Raw genomic sequence first — 18,476 nt, 5'->3', positions numbered from 1 at the left:
AACTAAATACATTGGTTTCAAATTTTACATTGTTAGTTTGGGGGAGGGGAAATAGTTAACTATTTTGAACTATTAATGGTGAAAGATGAGTATTTTCACAGTTGCAAATAGGTGTGTCTTAAACCATTAACTAGTTCGGAACACATCTGCTGTACATGTGCAATAGGTAACTTGTAGCATAAAGATTCTAGGGTAATTTGGTTCTTTTATTCTTTAGCTTTGTGGAGGGCCACAGGACTGCCCACAGTTCTCTGCCCACACTGCCCAACCACAAGAGCTAAAGGAGGAATTGGTGCCATTAGGGGTATGTCTACACTGCAATTAAAAACCCACAGCTGGTCCATGCCAGCTGACTCTGGCTTGCAGGGCTCAGGCTGTGGGACTGTTTAATTGCAGTGTAGACTTCTGGGTTCAGGCCAGAGGCCGGGCTCTGGGACCCTCCCACCTTTGAGGTAGAGCACAGTAGAGTGCTGTAGCAAATCTCGTGTATTCCAGTAATTGCTGAGCACTGCCTGCAAAGTGTTGAATGATCCCAATTCCCACTGAAGTCAATGTGAATTAAGGTCACTCTGTACCTTTCTGGAGCTGGGATTCTTAGGCTTTGAAAATCTTGACATTAGATTGGTGTAATCTTTTTGTGTTAATTGTTAATGTAAAATGGACTATTAAAAATTTGAAGGCACTTTTTTGGCCTGAGTGGGTGTGCATTGTAACTTATTTTCTGGTGCAAAAGGAGGTGTCTTGCTATCTTTCTCTCTGCATGCTTAGCCAGTAAGTGGCTTGCCAAGTATTACTTCATTTCTTAATGTAAAATTTTCATTAATGAGACTTCTAAAGTGTAGATGTCCATTTCTGCTATTGCCTATTTATTTTTTCTCATGCTATGAAAATGAGCAGTGGTAGATGCTCAAAATATGCTTTTATCGGCTATCATGGCATTGCCATAAGGTTAGTTATCTAAGGACCATATAGATTCATATCTTAGAGTTTAGTGAGAGGAAGAAAACAGTGGATTTACAGAGCTCCACTGGCCCAATAAAATGACGACAAAATCTAGATTAGAATAAAACTGAAACAGCAGAACACGAGAAATAGGAAACACTTATCTTCAAGGGTGAAAAAATATGGTGGTTCATATCATTTTGGGGATTTCAGAACTGTGTATGTGGATTATATGCAGTGTGTATCTTTTTAATATAATGCTGTTAGATACATTTATTTCAGTAATATCCTAGTAACAGTATTTGCCAGCTATTTTCCGTGAATATAAAAAACCTTTAAATTTCAGAGTGAAATCTAAAATGCACCATTTATAAACTAGTGTACAGCTCTTAGTTATTCAGTTTGATACACTATAAAAATGAATCAATGCAGATGTGATACCTATACATTATAAGTAACTTAGCAAGGGAAGGTTATTGTTCAAATGTTCAGGGGAGGAACTCTAGTTTTGAGGGGTGAAATTTTCACTCCCAAGTTATTGTGCTGTTAGTTAAGAGTTGAATTTAGCAGAGAGAGTGTTGCTGCCACTGCTTAAGGTGCTCTGGATATGAGTAAGAAGATCTTAAGAGGGAAAGGAATGGAATGTGTAATGGAAGAAACTGAGTTATGTTTATTAACTGTAATTGCTAATATGATAAAAATTAATCATTTTCTCTACTCTTCTGTTTATTTTGCAGATCAGGGAACTGAAAAACATGAGGGAACAGTTACATCCTCTGGGATTACTGATCAGGAGAAAGAATTATCAAGTAGTGCATTGCAAGCTTTTACTGTAAGAAGAGGCTTAAACTTAAACCATAACACTTTCTCTTAGCTTAAATAATCAAATAAGTTCATCACCTAGTAACTTATTTGTTCCATTTTTTTTAGAGTAATAGTAAGTATATTAACAATGTAAATTACATTGAAATTAGTAGCAGATTTCATTAAAAAATAGTTATATGTTTGCTTTCATTAATCTAGATATCTGATATAATGTGAGCAAAGTCTATGTATAGGGCTCTTGAATTTAGAGCAACCAGAAACGTAACCAAATCTTTCTCTTGATTCCTAGAGCTCAGTCACTATCAGTGCTATGTCCTTGATAAGAGTTGGGTAAAATAATCATATAGCTATTTTTGTGCAACTCTGTCCCTCACTGAGGAAAAGTTTGTCGACTAAAATTATAGAATCTGTGGACTTCAATAATAATTTTAAAAAGTGAAGTTACTGTGTCATTTTGGCTAACCTGCTGTATGTTCTTTTGTAGTAAGTTGGCCTGAATGTGACACAATATTTTAATGTCCACATAAAGGACTTATACACAGTAATTTAATAACTTGTGTTCAATACCTCTTCCTATGCTTCCTGGAAGCTTTTGTTTGCACCTTTAGTAATGTGAAGACCCAGGTAGCAAGCTTTTTAATTGTATTCACCTGTTACAAAATACAAAGCAAGAACGAAATATGAAGTAGCTTATGGCTGTTGGAGGTGTTTCCTTTTCTTCGTTTTTCTTTGTCCTTACTTTTCTTTACCTTGAATTGTGTAAGCCAATTTTCTTCTGATGTAACTAGTTTATCCACATTATTTTAATTGGTTGTATTGCTCATTTTAGATGTCCATTCTCCTTTCATTTTATATATCATCTGCCTATATCGTTTATAAAATACTGCTATATAAAGTGAACAAAATTGTCCTAATACTGGCTCTAGTGGCGCTTTGATTATCACCTTCCCATTTCTCAAGTGCATCCACATCTTGTTGTCCTAGTTTAGATATCCTTAACTTTTTCCCACTTTGGACACTGAGAGGATTTTTTGAAGCCCATTTAAAATTATTTGAACTGGTTTTGAATGACCTACTGTTGTTGCTTCTAATATGGACCCTGCCTACTTTGCTTATATATTCATGATATTATGTTTGTCTCTTGTACCTAGAGGACTTTTAATGTCAAGTTCTAAGGAGGTGATAGGTGAACACAGAACCACATCTATACTTCCAGTTGTCAGTATTGCTTAATGTTGAGTTGCCCACAAGTAACCTGGTTAAATATTTTTGTCCTTTCCTTGTGCACTGCTTTATGCTTACTGGCAGAACTCCGACAAGAGAATACTGAGGTAGGAGCCCAGGGAGACTCAGTCAGCAGAAGGGAAAAGAGTAAGATGTTGTGTAATTTCTTACTAAAAAGAGCTCAGGGAATACTTGCACCAAGTGGTGGCAGAAATAGGCAAGGAACCTGCAAGCCTGACCAGTCAGATAGGAAGTAGCCTCTGGATGGAGAGAGGAGAGCAACTTGAGGCTAGAGCAGATGACCACTCCTGTAGCAGACTTGAGGCTGGAGCAGGAGGAGGGACTGGGTTCCTCCACACCTCAGCAGCAACATCTCCACATGGTGCTACTGAAGTGTGTGCTACTCAGGGATAGAAAAGACTAAGACTGGAGGGCAATTGACTATTGTGAAACTCTGCTGCCTAGGAAAGGAATTACTTGCATCTGGGAGGCCAAAGATAGTTTTTGCTGTGTCATAATAAACTAGACCCAAGTGGAGACCATTACTTGAAACACGTGAGTATGTGCAAGGTTCAGAGTCAGAGGAGACATTGAGGGCTAGATGACAAAATGCTGAGATACACCAACCCACTTGGCACAAGCCCTCAAATAAATTATAAAATAGTTTATTTAAAGCTATATTATTAAAGTTGGTAGACCTCAAACTTCAACTGTTTATATCCTGGTTGCATAGGCTAAAATTTTAATATGTTCCCCACTCAGATGCTTCAGTGCATTTTTTCCCCCAAAGTCCCAATGTAATGTTATAAGCAACTCTAAAATAACAAACAAGTGTGCTCGTGGCTGGGGAAGGGATTATGAAAATTCAGTAAGGAAAACAGATTTTAGTTTCAATATTCCATAGGGCTAATATAAACAAGAATAAATAAATTAGAAACTTCCCATTCAAATAATTTTAGGATTCTTCCATTTCAACTCTTCTTTCGCAGATTCCTTTCAGTTTCTTTGAATCCTGCCATCAATTTTTAAACTTGTTTCCCATTTTAATCTTCACCTGTCTCCCATTACAGCACATCTTCAGTTGCGCCTTTAGTTATGTTCTCTGTGTCTGCTTGCAAGAAACAATTGTCATTATAGGTCAGAAGAGTGGAAATAAAACTTTATTCTATAAAAGAATACTTTTGTATGATGAGTTACCGATGTTGATTAAACTTCCTTTTTTCCTAATGCATATTGTTGGTGTGTGTGCCACATACAGGCTGGGAATTATGAAGCTTGTCTGCAACACCTTAGCTGCTTACAAATAATTAACAAAGACGACTACAAAATAATTTTGAATACAGCTGTTGCAGAGTTCTGTAAAAGTAACCAGACTACAACAGACAACTTGAAACAAACACTTAATCAGTTGAAGAATCAGGTAATGCAAGAATAGCAAGCTGCTTCTTGAATTCAGGTAGCATCTTCCTCTTACATCATGGTTGGGCCCTTTACTGTATTAGGGAATAGGAAATCATTTGTGACATTATTAAATAGAGTAGTATCTTGCGTATTAAAGTAGCTTTATTTTCTGCTTTTAATTTAATTATTTTTGTAAATGCTTTGCTTATGTGAATACTTGTCATTAACACCATATAAAAGTTTAGTAACCTATGAGTATCAGGTGAAATTTTTTTTTATCCTCTTACATGGATCAGTTTTTAACTATGGTTTCCAAATATTGAACTTTTTCCCCCACAATGAATATAGGAAATCTGAAAAAAACAAATTACGTTTTTTGTAGGTTCATTCAGCTGTTGAAGAAATGGATGGCTTAGACGATGTTGAAAACAGCATGCTTTACTACAATCAAGCAGTTATTCTGTATCATCTGCGTCAATACACTGAAGCCATATCAGTTGGAGAGAAGCTTTACCAGTTTATAGAACCTTTTGGTATTTAGATAAGAAGGCAAAGTTTTTCTTCTTTTTGTTCCCCTCTGGTTTAATGGCTGCAGACTGTCTAACTGTTTCCTGACCTAAAGGTTCCTGGTGACTGGTTCTTCTGATTAAGGTGTATGTGTGTGTATTATATAAATAGGATCTGTGTTAGTAATTGATACACACACATAGAGTAGCTGAGGGTTAGATATAAAGAATATGTTGTGTATATCAAGAAAAGCATGATTCAAACATGGGGGGGTATGTCTTAAGATAGCTGTAGAACATAACAATATGTTGACTATGAAATGGATGTTAAGGGTTTGACTCTTGACCAAAGATGCATGTGCAAATTCCATGATTGTACATGCAGAATCTTATATGTGCATGTACAAATAGGCAGTTAGGCATGCAATTAGATGCAAGTAATCTATAAGGGCACGCAAGTTTAAAGGAACTGCAATAGCTTGTACATTATTGTTTGCATCTATCTTTGAAAATTAAGTCCCTTGTAACTATAAACAGTGGCCCCCTGTGTAGTGGAATGCATGCTTGTGTGAAAGGGTTTATGAATCTTGCTGAGTTACAGAAGTGTTAAGGTTTGCTGATGCATGCTCCTGGGGAGGGAGAGGGGGGTGGGTGGGTGGGTGTGTGTGCGTGTGTGTGTACACCTCAGTAAATCAATTATGTCAGAGGAACTAAAGGAACAATACACTGACAATTTTTGATATACCAACTGTAATACGGATGTAGGCTAACTTAGGGTTCAGGCTGCAAAGGGAACCATGCAGAGACACTTAGGCTTGTGTAGAATCCTACTGACTTTGGTGAGATTCCATATAGCCATATAGGTCTGCCCACATTGATCCCTTTATGGGATTGGTTCTCCAGTGCTTATCAGTTAGATCAGCTTTAAAAATTAATTTTTTTAAAGAGGAAAAGTTTAATTGTCTCAATTTTATATGCTTCAGTGTTGACAGATCAGCATTTTCTGTGTTTGTAGGTTTGTTCATCAGGACCAGCATATGTAGTGCATTCAAATTAATTTTATAACACTTCATGGGAGTGCTTTATGGCTAAGCTGGTGGTGTTTCCCTACTTAAGTGTTGGGGGAGGGGTTACGTATTAAAAATATGATATTTCTTTCACCTTTCTTTGTCTTATGTAGAAGAGAAGTTTGCCCAGGCTGTGTGTTTCCTGCTTGTAGACTTATATCTACTAACTTACCAGGCTGAGAAAGCATTGCATTTGCTTTCTGTTTTGGAAAAAATGATTTCACAGGGCAACAAGAATGGAAAAAATAATGAGGTGAGCATGTTTCAGAGGACCTTGTAAAAACTTTTGGATGTATTCATGGCAGTATGGTTTGAGCTAATCCAAAAACAACCAATATTTTTTTAAATAGTTTACATTTTAAAAACTGTATTAGAATGGCTTTAATCTTAGACTGCAGCTGGTCACTTTGGTAACTCAGTTAATTACATGTGGCAGGTATATATTCTCCTGTGTACCCACCACAAACTGGGTCTGCTACTGTCAAAGGACTGAGAGTTGTTTCCTATTGCCAGATTTTGCATTAGTAGGACGGTTAATAGTCTTTAGCATCAAATATTCCCACTTTGTCTCCCGGGCTGTCAGCGAAGAAGCCGTTGCTTTGTCCTGCAATCCTTTTAACCTTGAGCCAGGGGAAATAACTAATAGACCAGAGGGAAATTGCCTCTGCAGCTTGAGGTATCAGAGGAGTCACTGAGTATATGAAACAGATGTTCATGTGTCACTGGTTGGGGTGAAATCTGCTTTAGTTGGCACTGAAATTTTGCTACAATGAAGTACCCTTTTTAGAATAGGAAGTGGATTGAGGCTAGTCAGGGATCTAACTGAATCTAGAATACTTCGTAGATTTAATTCTGATGAAATAAGAAAATGGCATGTTAAAGCAAACTACTCTTGTCTATCTTAAATGGACAGTAACTTTACTGAAGAGTCTGAAGGAGAATGGAAGGTCACTTGACATGAGAACCTAGTTTTCAGAAAGTAATAATGCATACATAAGACATCCCTGTCTTCTTTACATGTTAATGGATTCTTAAAAACCACTTAAGAACGAAATCAGAATGTGATGATATTAGCAGATGTTCTTGTGTGGACATGGAACTTAATTCTCTATAATCTGGTGTGTTTGTTCTTAGATGTAGATTTGGATAAGACTGAGTTTTCTCTTTTGGATATTGATTTTCCCTCTGATATTAGACGTAAGGAAAAAAAATCTGTACAGTGGATTAAAGATGAAATCATATTTTCTTTTTTCAATTTGTGTTCAGACAGGTAATAACACAAGTAAGGAGTCATCTAATCATAGAGCTGAAAGTGGAGCTTTAATAGAAGCTGCAAAATCTAAGATACATCAGGTGGGAAACTTTTTGATATCCAGAATTAGATATTCGCATGCAATTTAATGGATGATGTTCTCATTTCTCTTTATTAAAAAGAGACCTTGCATGCTGTGAATCTAGTTAATCTTTAAAAATCAGTTTAAAAGAGTTTCAGATACTACACCTGGTGCTGAATTCCCTTGACTATTTGTAAAATCAAAAAACCTTCCGACTTCTATATTTTAATTTCTCCCCTGTTTTTGTAAAACCTACACAAGCAAGGGAAGTTGACTAAACAACAAAGGGGCAGAACTTCAAATGGTGTTAACTGTCATATTCCATTGAAATCAGTGGAGCTGTGATTAGTTTACACCAGAATGGAATTATGACCGTTTATACCAGCTGAGGATCTGCCTCAAAGTACTATTAAATGAACAAAAAGGAAACTGAAAAATAAATATTTTTCTCTGATCTTTGTTATAGAAGTTATCACAATAGTAGCTAAAATATCTGGTTTTTTTAAAGTGCTGGGGTTTCTTAAGTTTTGTGTTTGAATCATTCATCATACTGAATCTCTTTTACAATCCATTTTGCAGGATTCTGAAGGTGTTATTTTGTTAAAGCCTGTAATTGATTTTTTTTCTTTGTATTCTGACTAGGAATTTTATTTTTAGGCACTTTTTAAATAGCTTTGTTAATGTATATAAGTACAATATTGTGTAGTAAACTTGGGCATGTTGCATTTACAGATTACATCAAACTGCATAATTTACTAAAGTGTTTTAAAATGTTAAATTTATGTGAATGAATTTTTTTTTTTTAATTTAACAGTATAAAGTGAGAGCCTATATCCAGATGAAGTCTCTAAAAGCATGCAAAAGGGAGATTAAGTCAGTTATGAATACAGCTGGAAATGTAAGCTTTTTTTAAACTGATTCTGTTTGCAATCTAGGTCTATTCTCTGTCCTAAAACTAACTTAACTTGTTAACTTTTATATCCTTTGTACGATTTGGGAAATTTAGAAATTAGGAAATCTGAAATGAGAGTTTTAAATAGCTAGCATTAGTTTAGATTGTAATTTACATTTGTATAATTGCAACTCGTTATGGCATTATGACTTGGATCGGGCTGATTTATGTGCTCAGAAAATCGCGTTTAGGATTTTTGTATAAGATACAAAAGTTAAAAATGAAGCATTATGTAAACAAACTCTAAAGCCTGTAAGCAACTCCAAACAAAGTGTAAATTTATCTAGAAAAGTTATGGAAGTCTAATTTCCAGTTGTCTGTGAATAAAGTTCACTGCATCTAGAAGTTTTCCTGCTTATTGGTATGATTAAATTTACTCCATCGCTGATCAGGAAGAAGAATTTGGGGTACTAAATCTGTTGCTTCAGTTGAAGGTTTTCAGAGCCTTTCATTTTGTTGGGAAGCAATATGTCCCAAATAGTTCAGTTTTGCAGCTCTGAAAGAAGACATTCTAGTGCATTCTCTACATATGAAGAAAATAAGAATGTTACAGAACAGTTTGTACCTGTGTGTTGTATTTCTCATGTGGTGAGGTTTTTTTTTTGTTTTGTCTTTTTTTGAAGCAATTACAAAAAACGTTTAGTTAGTTCACTTGAATTGTCATCGATTCCTAGAGAGACAAATGTTAACTATATATCTGAGGAACAAGTTTTGTTGCATTAAAATAAACACTTTTTTGTTTTAAAATAGCAACAATGTGAATACACTGACTGTTGCAGTTTAACACTAACAGACCTAAAGCAACTGATAAGTAATTTGTTTTCTTCACAGTCTGCTCCTTCTCTCTTTCTTAAGAGCAATTTTGAATATTTGAGGGGCAATTATCGGAAGGCAGTAAAACTGTTAAATAGCTCAAACATTGCTGAACATCCAGGATTCATGAAAACAGGTAAAATAAAGCATAAGACTCTGCTTGTGCAACCACTTACGCACATACTTGCCTTCACCCACAAGTTGTCTTACTGAATTCAGTTTTAAAAGGCAGGAACGTCTTTTGGTGCATAAAATCCAATTTTATATTTTGTATGAGCTGGGTTTTCCAGTGTTTTAACTCTCATTGAGTTCAATGAGACTGTTTTATGAGCATTCAAGTTAAGTATGTGTGTAAGTGCTTGCAAGACTGAGGCTTTAAATACTGTGTTTTTATCTTCCTTAGCACCTTTTCCACATCCTTTTTCTCCTACTCCTGAAATGTTTTTTTTTCTCTGTTTAAAACAAAACAAAACTCTAATTCAGCCTAGCAGGTATTTAGGAATATTGCCACATGAAGGGGTGAGTGATTTTTGGAAAGCCTATGTTTGGACCAGTAGAAAATAGAAGTGTAATGGAAGGCAAGTGTGAGGTTCTATATTGTGCCCAGGGTAGACATTATAGGAGACATGGTGCTAGCTGCAGGGTGAATTCAAAGTTTGCAGGAAGTGTTGAGGATTGGCTCAAATCTTTTGCAGTTTAAATTATTTGTAAATATTTATCTTCTTTCAAGTGTGATGGACAGCATAAAAATTGTCTTTTAGCCAATATTGGTAACTTAAAACATTGGAAAACCCAGTTCATACAAATTATAAAACTGGGTTCAATGAGAGAAAAGACATTTCTGCCTTTTATAATTTAAATGATATAACTATTAAATGTCTCTTCGTCCATAAAGTTTCATACTCCGTGTTTTTGTGATACATTTCACTCTATGAAACTTCTTGTACCACAAGGATGTTTCTTCATCCAGCAGGTATTGCTGGAGATATGGCAGATACATGAATATAGTCGTGGAATCTGCCCTGGAAATATCCGTTCTCTGACTGCTTGAATAGAGACAATGGAATAAATACGAAGTCCCTTAATTTAGAAACTAAGTAATTTGTATCAGTGGTAACCTTATGAAACTGCCTTTATAAGTAAATAGGTCAAAAGTTAAATTGTCTCTTGCATATTTATAAATTGCTCATCACAATATTATCTGAACATGATATATGAGAGCATTCTTAATCTTAGAAGCCCTCATTTCTCTTCTGCTTGTACAGTTTGATAGTGTATTTGCTTATTTTATTAAACATTGAGCAGATAATGTCATCTAAGAATTTCATGCTTACAAGAGCCATATGTCAGAAAACTGCAAGTGTTTACACATGAAGTACTAAGAGAAATTTCAGATTAATGTGCTGTAAACTGAAATCTGCCAAAGTGGTTTTATACCCTGCTGTTCTAGAACATGATGCATGAGAAGCTCGCCAAAGCCCTTGCAACTTATCAATTAAATAACATCATGTGTTCAAAAGAAGTAAAATGGTACACAGAAATACTAGGTGGTTAATTTATTGCCTTATTGTTGACTAGTCTTAACACAGTATGGTATGATCTATTATGTAGTTTAGCTTCTCACAGGGGTATCTTGCTAAAATAGACATAATGTCCTGAGCTGTAAAAATGTTTTGATTTTGATATTTTGCTATTCTCTCAGGTGAATGCCTAAGGTGCATGTTCTGGAACAATCTCGGCTGCATTCATTTTGCTATGGGAAAGCACAATTTAGGAATTTTCTACTTTAAAAAGGCCCTGCAGGAAAATGATAATGCATGTGCACAACTAGGAACTGGTAGCACAGATCCAGGTAAGGCTTGTAACAGATGAAAAGGGTGATGGAGTGAGTGGATTCAAATTAACTGTTACTGGAGAGCTTGTATTAGTATTTCTTCTTAGTAATTACCGTTCAATGATCCACAAAGGACAGAGTAGGAAGGAAGGGAATTTTGAATGTATTTTGATTTCAAACTTTTCTGACAAGCAGGCAGTTAATAGATGATGAAATCTGTCATTTTCTTGCTTCCTTCAGCATGTGGAAAGTTTTTGGTAATTATTTTTATACTTGTTTATATTATTTGTCAGTCAAGAGAATCTGAAATAAACTCAGCTTTCCTGCCCTATTGTACATCATTAAAGCCATTACTCATGGTCTTGCTGACATTATGGATCGAATCACCAGATTGAAAGTCTCTCTCATTTAAAGTAATTTTCGTTGGGTTTTGTCTTAAATACAAACTTATTTTGACCTTTTTCGTTAGAGAATGCTCCAGGTTTGTATCAGTCTGATTCCATTATGTTTATCCAACACCAACTTTGTTATAATCAAAGATTTAAAAAAAGCCTGGGAAGTTTTAAATGATTCATGATACAGTATCTCCTAATTACAACTCAGTGTGTTAACCAGGCATATTTTTTTTTCAGACAAGAAATCTTGCACCACGTGATACTTCATTTTATGTTAAATCCACAATTTACTATTGACAACTAGTTCTCTGTGTGGTTTATTCATTCTTGTCAGTTTGTATTATGGTGGTATAGATCATAATGTCAGTAAAAAGGCAGAGGCTGTCTATAATTCTATTAAAATAGCAAAACAGGTCCTTTTTTTTTAAAGTGGAACTGATTTGTTACAAATGTTACAAAAATTGAGGATAATGGAGACGCCAGGGGCATCTGTATGAATTTTGAATTGTATTGTATTACATATCTAATACTGAGTAATCAGCATAGCTAATAAGATCAAAGCAATCTATAATGAATAAGGCACATTTATTTGTTCTGAGATCAGCTCTAAGGTGGGAGGAATTTATTTACAGAGGGAGGCTAGTGAATGTTTACATGATGCAGTTATTTTTCAGCATTGTTCTTTCTTTTCTGACCTCTTAAACTAGATACCCAATATTATCTAACCTCTCTTACAGGCAAGAAATTTTCAGGGAGACCTATGTGTACGTTGTTGACTAATAAACGGTATGAGTTGCTGTACAATTGTGGAATTCAGCTTTTACATATTGGGAGGCCCCTAGCTGCTTTTGAATGCTTGATAGAAGCTGTCCAGGTTTACCACTCAAACCCACGCCTCTGGTTGAGACTAGCAGAATGCTGCATTGCTGCCAACAAAGGGGTAAGTAAGTCTGCTTTAGAAGCCGTCTTATCACACAAAACTAAAACTGGTTCTAAAAACCAGTGTCGTTTCAAAAAGAAGAAATATTTCTTGAGTTGTACTGTACATGTTACAGGCCTGCTTCTGCAATATTTAGTTATGCAAATAATAATATTGTGAATTTATATCAGATTCTTTTAATATAAAGATCTCAGCATGCTTCACAAGAGTGGATAAGCAGTATTTACATTTTATAAAAGCAAAAATTGAGGACCAGAAGCTAAATGACTTGTAAGGTCAAAAATTGTGGTGGTAATTATTTTAGAATATTAGAAAGGGATAACAGGAAAACATAAGTGCATGTTACAGCAGTTCCTCACTAAAGTTATAGGCTTTGTTCATGAAATTAGTGAAGTATGGTTTCTCCTGTCAAATTTACATGACAGTAATGCATTTAGACCATATTTAACTCAGTTTGAATTCTTGGTAGACATCGTTAACATGCTCTGAAGCTGAGTTGTCTCCAAGTCTCTGGTTGGTTTAGATCTATTTTTGTTCTGACTTTATTTTGGGGCTAAGAATAAAGTTAATGAATGAATCAATAATGGCCTGCAGTGACGCTTCATCTGCTAACAAGAGACAGCATGCTACTTGTTCATGGTGAAAACTCAAACTCTCCTTAATGTGCAGTCTCATTCACCCCACTATTCATGGATACTTCATGGGACCTTAATTCCCATTATTCTTTCACACTGATAGCAAAACCCTACTCCCTCTTTAGGCCATGTTGCTCCTTGACCCAGTGGAATTGGTGTAGTTGTACTGTGAAAAGGGGAATCACATGATTTAAAGGTCTTGCATGGGGTCTACCCTTCTCTATGCTGTGGAGTTCTGCTCTGCTGGGGCTACCTACCCAAGGAGTTTGGAGGATGGGAAGTAGTAAGGTTAAGATGAAACTGCTGGCCAGTTCTCCTTTGGGAGCATAAACATCCTATGTGGACCATTGCAGTGTTGAGGCTGCAATAGCAGTTACAGCATAACTGTTGCTGCTCTGTGGCAATGAGATGAATTTCTTTCCCTTCTTTCTCAGTCCCAATGGAAACTCTACCTGCACATATCCCAGGTCCATATACTAAGATATAAGATTTGAGTGCAAGTATATTGCTGTGTTTGTACACACAAATTTGTTAGATGGCTTCTTGTGACCTGTATTTATTGACTGGTGAATATGTTGGTATTTAAATCGTAGGAGTTGTCTTACTGTATCAGACTGGTGGTCCATCTAGTCCAGTGTCCTGTCTCTGATAGCAGCCAGTACTGTACGCTTTAGAAGAAGGTGGGCGGAACCCTGTAGAAGAGAATTAAGGAATACGTGGCCCACAAAGGATCTTTCTAACCAGTGTCATTTAGTGGTTAGCATTTGTCCTGATCCACAAGGGTTGGTTTATATCCCTTAAGACTTCTTTTTTAATTCTATCTAATATAAATCCTTTCTCAAAGTAGAGGCATGACTGCATGTCATAGGAATCTGAACAGGATACAAGCAGGAAGCCACACTGTGATTTGCGTGGAATCCTGGTCTATGCCTTTTCCTTTCTTTCCACACATCCAAAACTCGCCCCACACTTTCATCTCTTCCTGTCTTGATTGTGGCACTCTTTTTCTCTTTGGCTTCTCTGAAATCTGGACTACTTTTATGGGGGGATGTTTTTTGAGGTTGGGCGTTAACACCCTATTGAGATGCTGGGGAAGTTCATATCTCTCCAAGCTATTGCTTTAGCTCATTGCAGGCTCAGGCAGATGTCATTGCATTGGATCATGTTTCCATGCTTATTTTCCAGAATTGTGAGGACTAGAAACAAAACTTTATTTTATTATAGATGGAGTTGGTAGTGCCTACTATAATTGAGGTTGCCTGGCACTTTTCAGTAGAAGACCTTGTTTTCAGTTGCTTATAACTTTGCCAGATTTGAACTGTTTGGGCTGAAGTTTTCCATGCTGGATGAGCTGAGTGTGGCAGCTAAATTCTCCAAAGATTCTGTGTGCACTGAGCATACTCTAGCCCTGGATTGCAGGGGCTGAGCTGGACTTTTCTGACAGTTGCTGTTTCTGGCTGTTGTGGACCAGCACAGGAATTGAGAGCAGGGAAACTCTCTCCTGTGCTCGCAATATTCCCCCTGCTGGTGCCCAGGCAGCGTGAAGGAGGATCAGCAGTTTGATTGAAATGCAGAGGGGACATGGAAGGGAGAAGATTCTGGGACTGGCTGGGCAAGAAGAATAGGATGAGGAGTGTGGCAAAGAACACTGTGACTGGGAACCAAGGTTTGCAGGGGGCATGGGGAGAGAGACTGGGATTTGGACAAGGAGAGAAGGAGACTAGGATTGGAACTGGGGGATTAGGAGCTAGGTTTGGGGAAGAAACTTGCATGAGGAGATGGGACTGGCACAGGGACAGGTTGGAGGGATCACAGGCAAGAGGAGTCTGGCTTGAGGGGATCAGGAGGGAAGGGCCTGGGCCTGCAAGAGCACACTCCTCTCCAGGACCTGGAATTGAACTCAATATTGCTGAGTTTTAGCATTCCTCTATTGTCAGCAAATATTTGTGAAACAGACTGACAAAGCATATGTCACATCTTCTAGTAGATCTAAAGGTTCCAACAATGCTGATAACCCCTAAAAGGTCAAGATGTTTTCACATGATCGAATTTCTGGTTTTTAGTTGGCTTTTTTTAAATACCTAGGAAATTACACATACAAAACTGCATTAAAAAGCTGAGGTTGCAAAGTCAAGCGCTCAAAAGTTAGGAAATGCCAGGATTAAGGTTGCCTGTGGAACCTTAATTCAGCCACTTTGCACATGTGCATTATAATAGTCTTTAATTACATGCTATTTTTGCCCAGGACTCCTGCCTCATTCAGGGCACAGGATGGACCTGCTCTGGGGATAAATTAGGGTTGTATAGTGAAAAAGACTTGTTTGTAAGACTTCATTTGCTGCAGAAGTTGGAAGGTTTGTACTATTTGAAGTATTGGGGAAAGGCAGCTGTAGGCCCGCCCAAAACTAAACTTCCTCCCCTTGAATGACCACTGGACCCATGCATCAATTGACTATGGGGGACAACGAATGCAGGGGAGGGAAAAGGAAGCAGGGCAGTCAGAGGTAAAGAATCAAGTAATCCGAAAGTGTGTAATAAATGAGGCAGGGGACTTCAGGAAGAGAGAGGATGGTCTCATGGTTAAGACAGTTGAAAGCAATGCTGAAGATTGGATTCTATCCCTGCATTTGCCACAGAGTTCCTGTCTGATGTTAGGCAAGTTTCTTAAACCTCACTTTTCACATGTGGTCACTAACACTGTGGTTATGGATGCCAAACTTGAGACCCTGTGACTGATTCTTCACAGCTGCATGTGAAGTCAATGGAAGTTGTTCTTGGAATATATAAGATGCTGGATAATGCTAAGAACTTCGAAAAATCAGATCCTGGGCAACTCAAATTTGACACCCAAAATTAATGGACACTTTTGACCTTAATATCTCTGTGTATCTGTTCCCTATCTGGAAAATGGGGATGATAACCCCCTTCTTCCCATAACGGTGTTGTGAAAATTATTCTTTTTGTGAAGCACTCAGATACTATAGTGATTGGTACCGTAGAAAATCCCATGGGGGAAATTAGTCATTCTATCTTCAGAGTGGGGTTTGAATAGTATGTAGTAAATAAGGCATGGAGCCACATACAGAACAATGGGGAAGGAGGGAACGGGACATTGAATAGTTGCTTTTTCGGTAAGCACTGTCCATTCTGTGCACAGAATGAGGCAAGGGAGCTGTAGAAAAAATAGTATGTGATCATGTAAACACTGTAGCATGATGCGTACACATGAGGTAGCTGAATTAAGTTTTCACAGACTACCTTAATTTTTGCATTTCCCAACTTTGAGTCCTTGACTTCACAACCTCAGTAATTTTCTTTTAACATAGTTTTTTTTTTTTTTGCATGTAATTAATAAAAAAGAAAAAGGCTTAGATTGTGAAGTTGTCATATATTCAGAAGCTGGTGCCCTGTGTGCAGGCATATAGTGTTTATGCTTTAATCTGGGTCTGCTCCTGGAACAGAACTCATGGGGGTCTTCCTGCATACTTAAATATGTGGTATCTTTTTAAAGTTATATTTTATGCCTGGAGGATAATTAAATGTATGAGGATTTACTTTTGTTACTATTAGAAAATCTAGGGGGAAGAAAGTTCCCTTTTTCTGCAGCATTTCTGCATTGTTGGAGAACTTTTATTTTTATTTAGATAAAAAACATGGACTATAAAAAATACTTCATTATCAGATCGGTAGTCTAGCAGATTATAATAAAACTTCTGAAAGGATCTAGTATGAGTCTCTGTAAATATGTTTGCAGTATTGTAGTCATATTGGTGCCAGGATATTAGTAAGAGAAGGTGGGTGAGGAAATATGTTTTAGTGGACCAACTTCTGTTGGTGAAAGAGAACCAGAAGAAGTTGGTTCAATAAAAGAGATAATCTCACCCATCTTTTCTTTATAACTATGACTATTTTTAAATAACTTTGCTAAGGAGAATGTTGCTCTCTAAATGAGATCTTATTGCTAATAGACAGTTACTAGACAAGTCCCGGCAAAAGATCTCTAAATATGCTGTTGAGATAATGATCAATATTCCTGACCTCTCTCTTGATTTTTATGACCTCCCAAGTGTATATCCAAAGAGAGATTTACTGCTTCTCTCCCACCGTATGGATTTCATACTGGGTTTTTTATTTTCCCCCCAGTAGGCAAAATTTAACAAGTTAATTCAGGGTAATTTTAAATATCGCCACAATATCACTCATTCTCCCTATGGAATGAGTTTTGAGACCAACTTTTCGAAAGACCGTTTTGAATACCGTGTAATGAAGTGGACAGATGTCTACTACATAAATATTGCTATCTTAGATTATTCAGCTGCATATAATGTGAAATTTTTTAATGTCCTAGAAATTCTAAATTTGACTTTTTTGAAAATGACTTATGGTTCATTTTTCTTTTCATGACAGAGGAAAAACTGTCAGTAGACTGTTGAAGAAAATTCAGAGATTATCTCTGATAATTTGAAGTTAGTTGGGGTATCATAAAACTGTATATTGCAAAGACAAATGAAAAGTTACTTATCCTCCAAAAGTTATGAAAGATGGTATAACTTTCTGGAGTACTCTATTATCCAGACAAATTGCAAATTAACACAGGTTAGCTGGGTTCAGTAATGTACATGTAATGTTTGTAATGTTCTGTCAGCCCTGCAGCTATTATGTCAAGAATCTTACATGTTCAGCCTCACTGATATTTTCAATCCTTCTTCCTTTAGACATCAGAACAAGAAACTAAAGGTCTTCCAAGCAAAAAAGGAATTGTGCAATCTATAGTAGGTCAAGGCTATCACCGTAAAATAGTCCTTGCATCGCAATCAATACAGAACATTGTTTATAAGTGAGTACACACTTTTTCTGTACTCTGTTACTTTCTGCTCAACTCTGTAAAGTGTGTGGCTGTTCACCAGAAAAAAATATTCAAAACGGTTCTGTTTTTAAACACAGAAACTTTACTCATGTGAGTATTTTCATTGATTTATATGGGACTGTGCATATGATTAAAGATACTCGTGCTGAAATGTTTACAAGGATGGGATGCTGTTGTGTTGGATGCTGTTGCTGTAATGGCCAACAGAGGGCTTATTTGTATATTTAATGAAGCTCAAGTTTTAGTTGGCCCACTTCCTAACTTGATCTCTCTCTCAACTTCATGCATTCCAACTAGTTGCATGTTAATTTGTTTATGGAAAGGGAAATGATTATCGCAAAACCTCTATGCTAGAAAGTAGCCTAGAGTAGGGATCTAGTAGGTTTATGACTTGTTAGCTTAATTACCTCATCATGTAAAAGCCATAACACTTGAAGTGAGATTATATTTGAATTGCCTGTACTTCTCAAGTGGTAGAATTTATTGGCCATCGTCTTCAGGCTTCATAATATAATGTGTGCATGTATATTGTTACTCTTGCACATCTTGTTTTCTTGTATGAGCACTGAGGCTATGTTTAGTTCTTTACAAGCCGAGGTGTATAAACAAAAGAACAAAATGACCCAGGATTTTGTAACCAAAGGATCTTATTTTATCAGCACTCCATCTAGGGAGTTTTAGAATATATGGGATTTCCATAGATGAGCACTTTCAGGATCAATCTCTAAATTAGGATCTAAT

The 18,476-nt window shown here is 36.7% G+C and overlaps 1 protein-coding gene across 2 annotated transcripts in view; it reads left to right on the top strand.

Moving 5' to 3' along the window:
• The window catches only part of CNOT10 (CCR4-NOT transcription complex subunit 10), a 71,532-nt gene that overhangs the window by 12,103 nt on the left and 40,953 nt on the right, over positions 1 to 18,476 (top strand). For both annotated transcript variants that reach the window (XM_067561837.1, XM_067561836.1), the window contains exons 2-11: positions 1,680 to 1,774; positions 4,250 to 4,411; positions 4,775 to 4,925; positions 6,079 to 6,218; positions 7,232 to 7,318; positions 8,114 to 8,197; positions 9,083 to 9,200; positions 10,767 to 10,916; positions 12,031 to 12,233; positions 17,584 to 17,705. In XM_067561837.1, coding sequence (XP_067417938.1) covers positions 1,680 to 1,774; positions 4,250 to 4,411; positions 4,775 to 4,925; positions 6,079 to 6,218; positions 7,232 to 7,318; positions 8,114 to 8,197; positions 9,083 to 9,200; positions 10,767 to 10,916; positions 12,031 to 12,233; positions 17,584 to 17,705 — 1,312 coding nt within the window. The remainder of the gene's footprint in view (positions 1 to 1,679; positions 1,775 to 4,249; positions 4,412 to 4,774; positions 4,926 to 6,078; positions 6,219 to 7,231; positions 7,319 to 8,113; positions 8,198 to 9,082; positions 9,201 to 10,766; positions 10,917 to 12,030; positions 12,234 to 17,583; positions 17,706 to 18,476) is intronic.

This window comes from Emydura macquarii, unplaced genomic scaffold (genome assembly GCF_026122565.2).
Source record: "Emydura macquarii macquarii isolate MOO-44397 ecotype Brisbane River unplaced genomic scaffold, CSIRO-AGI_Emac_v2 contig_2422, whole genome shotgun sequence".
Taxonomy (NCBI): Eukaryota; Metazoa; Chordata; order Testudines; family Chelidae; genus Emydura; species Emydura macquarii.
This window is presented reverse-complemented; position numbering and strand designations above follow the sequence as displayed.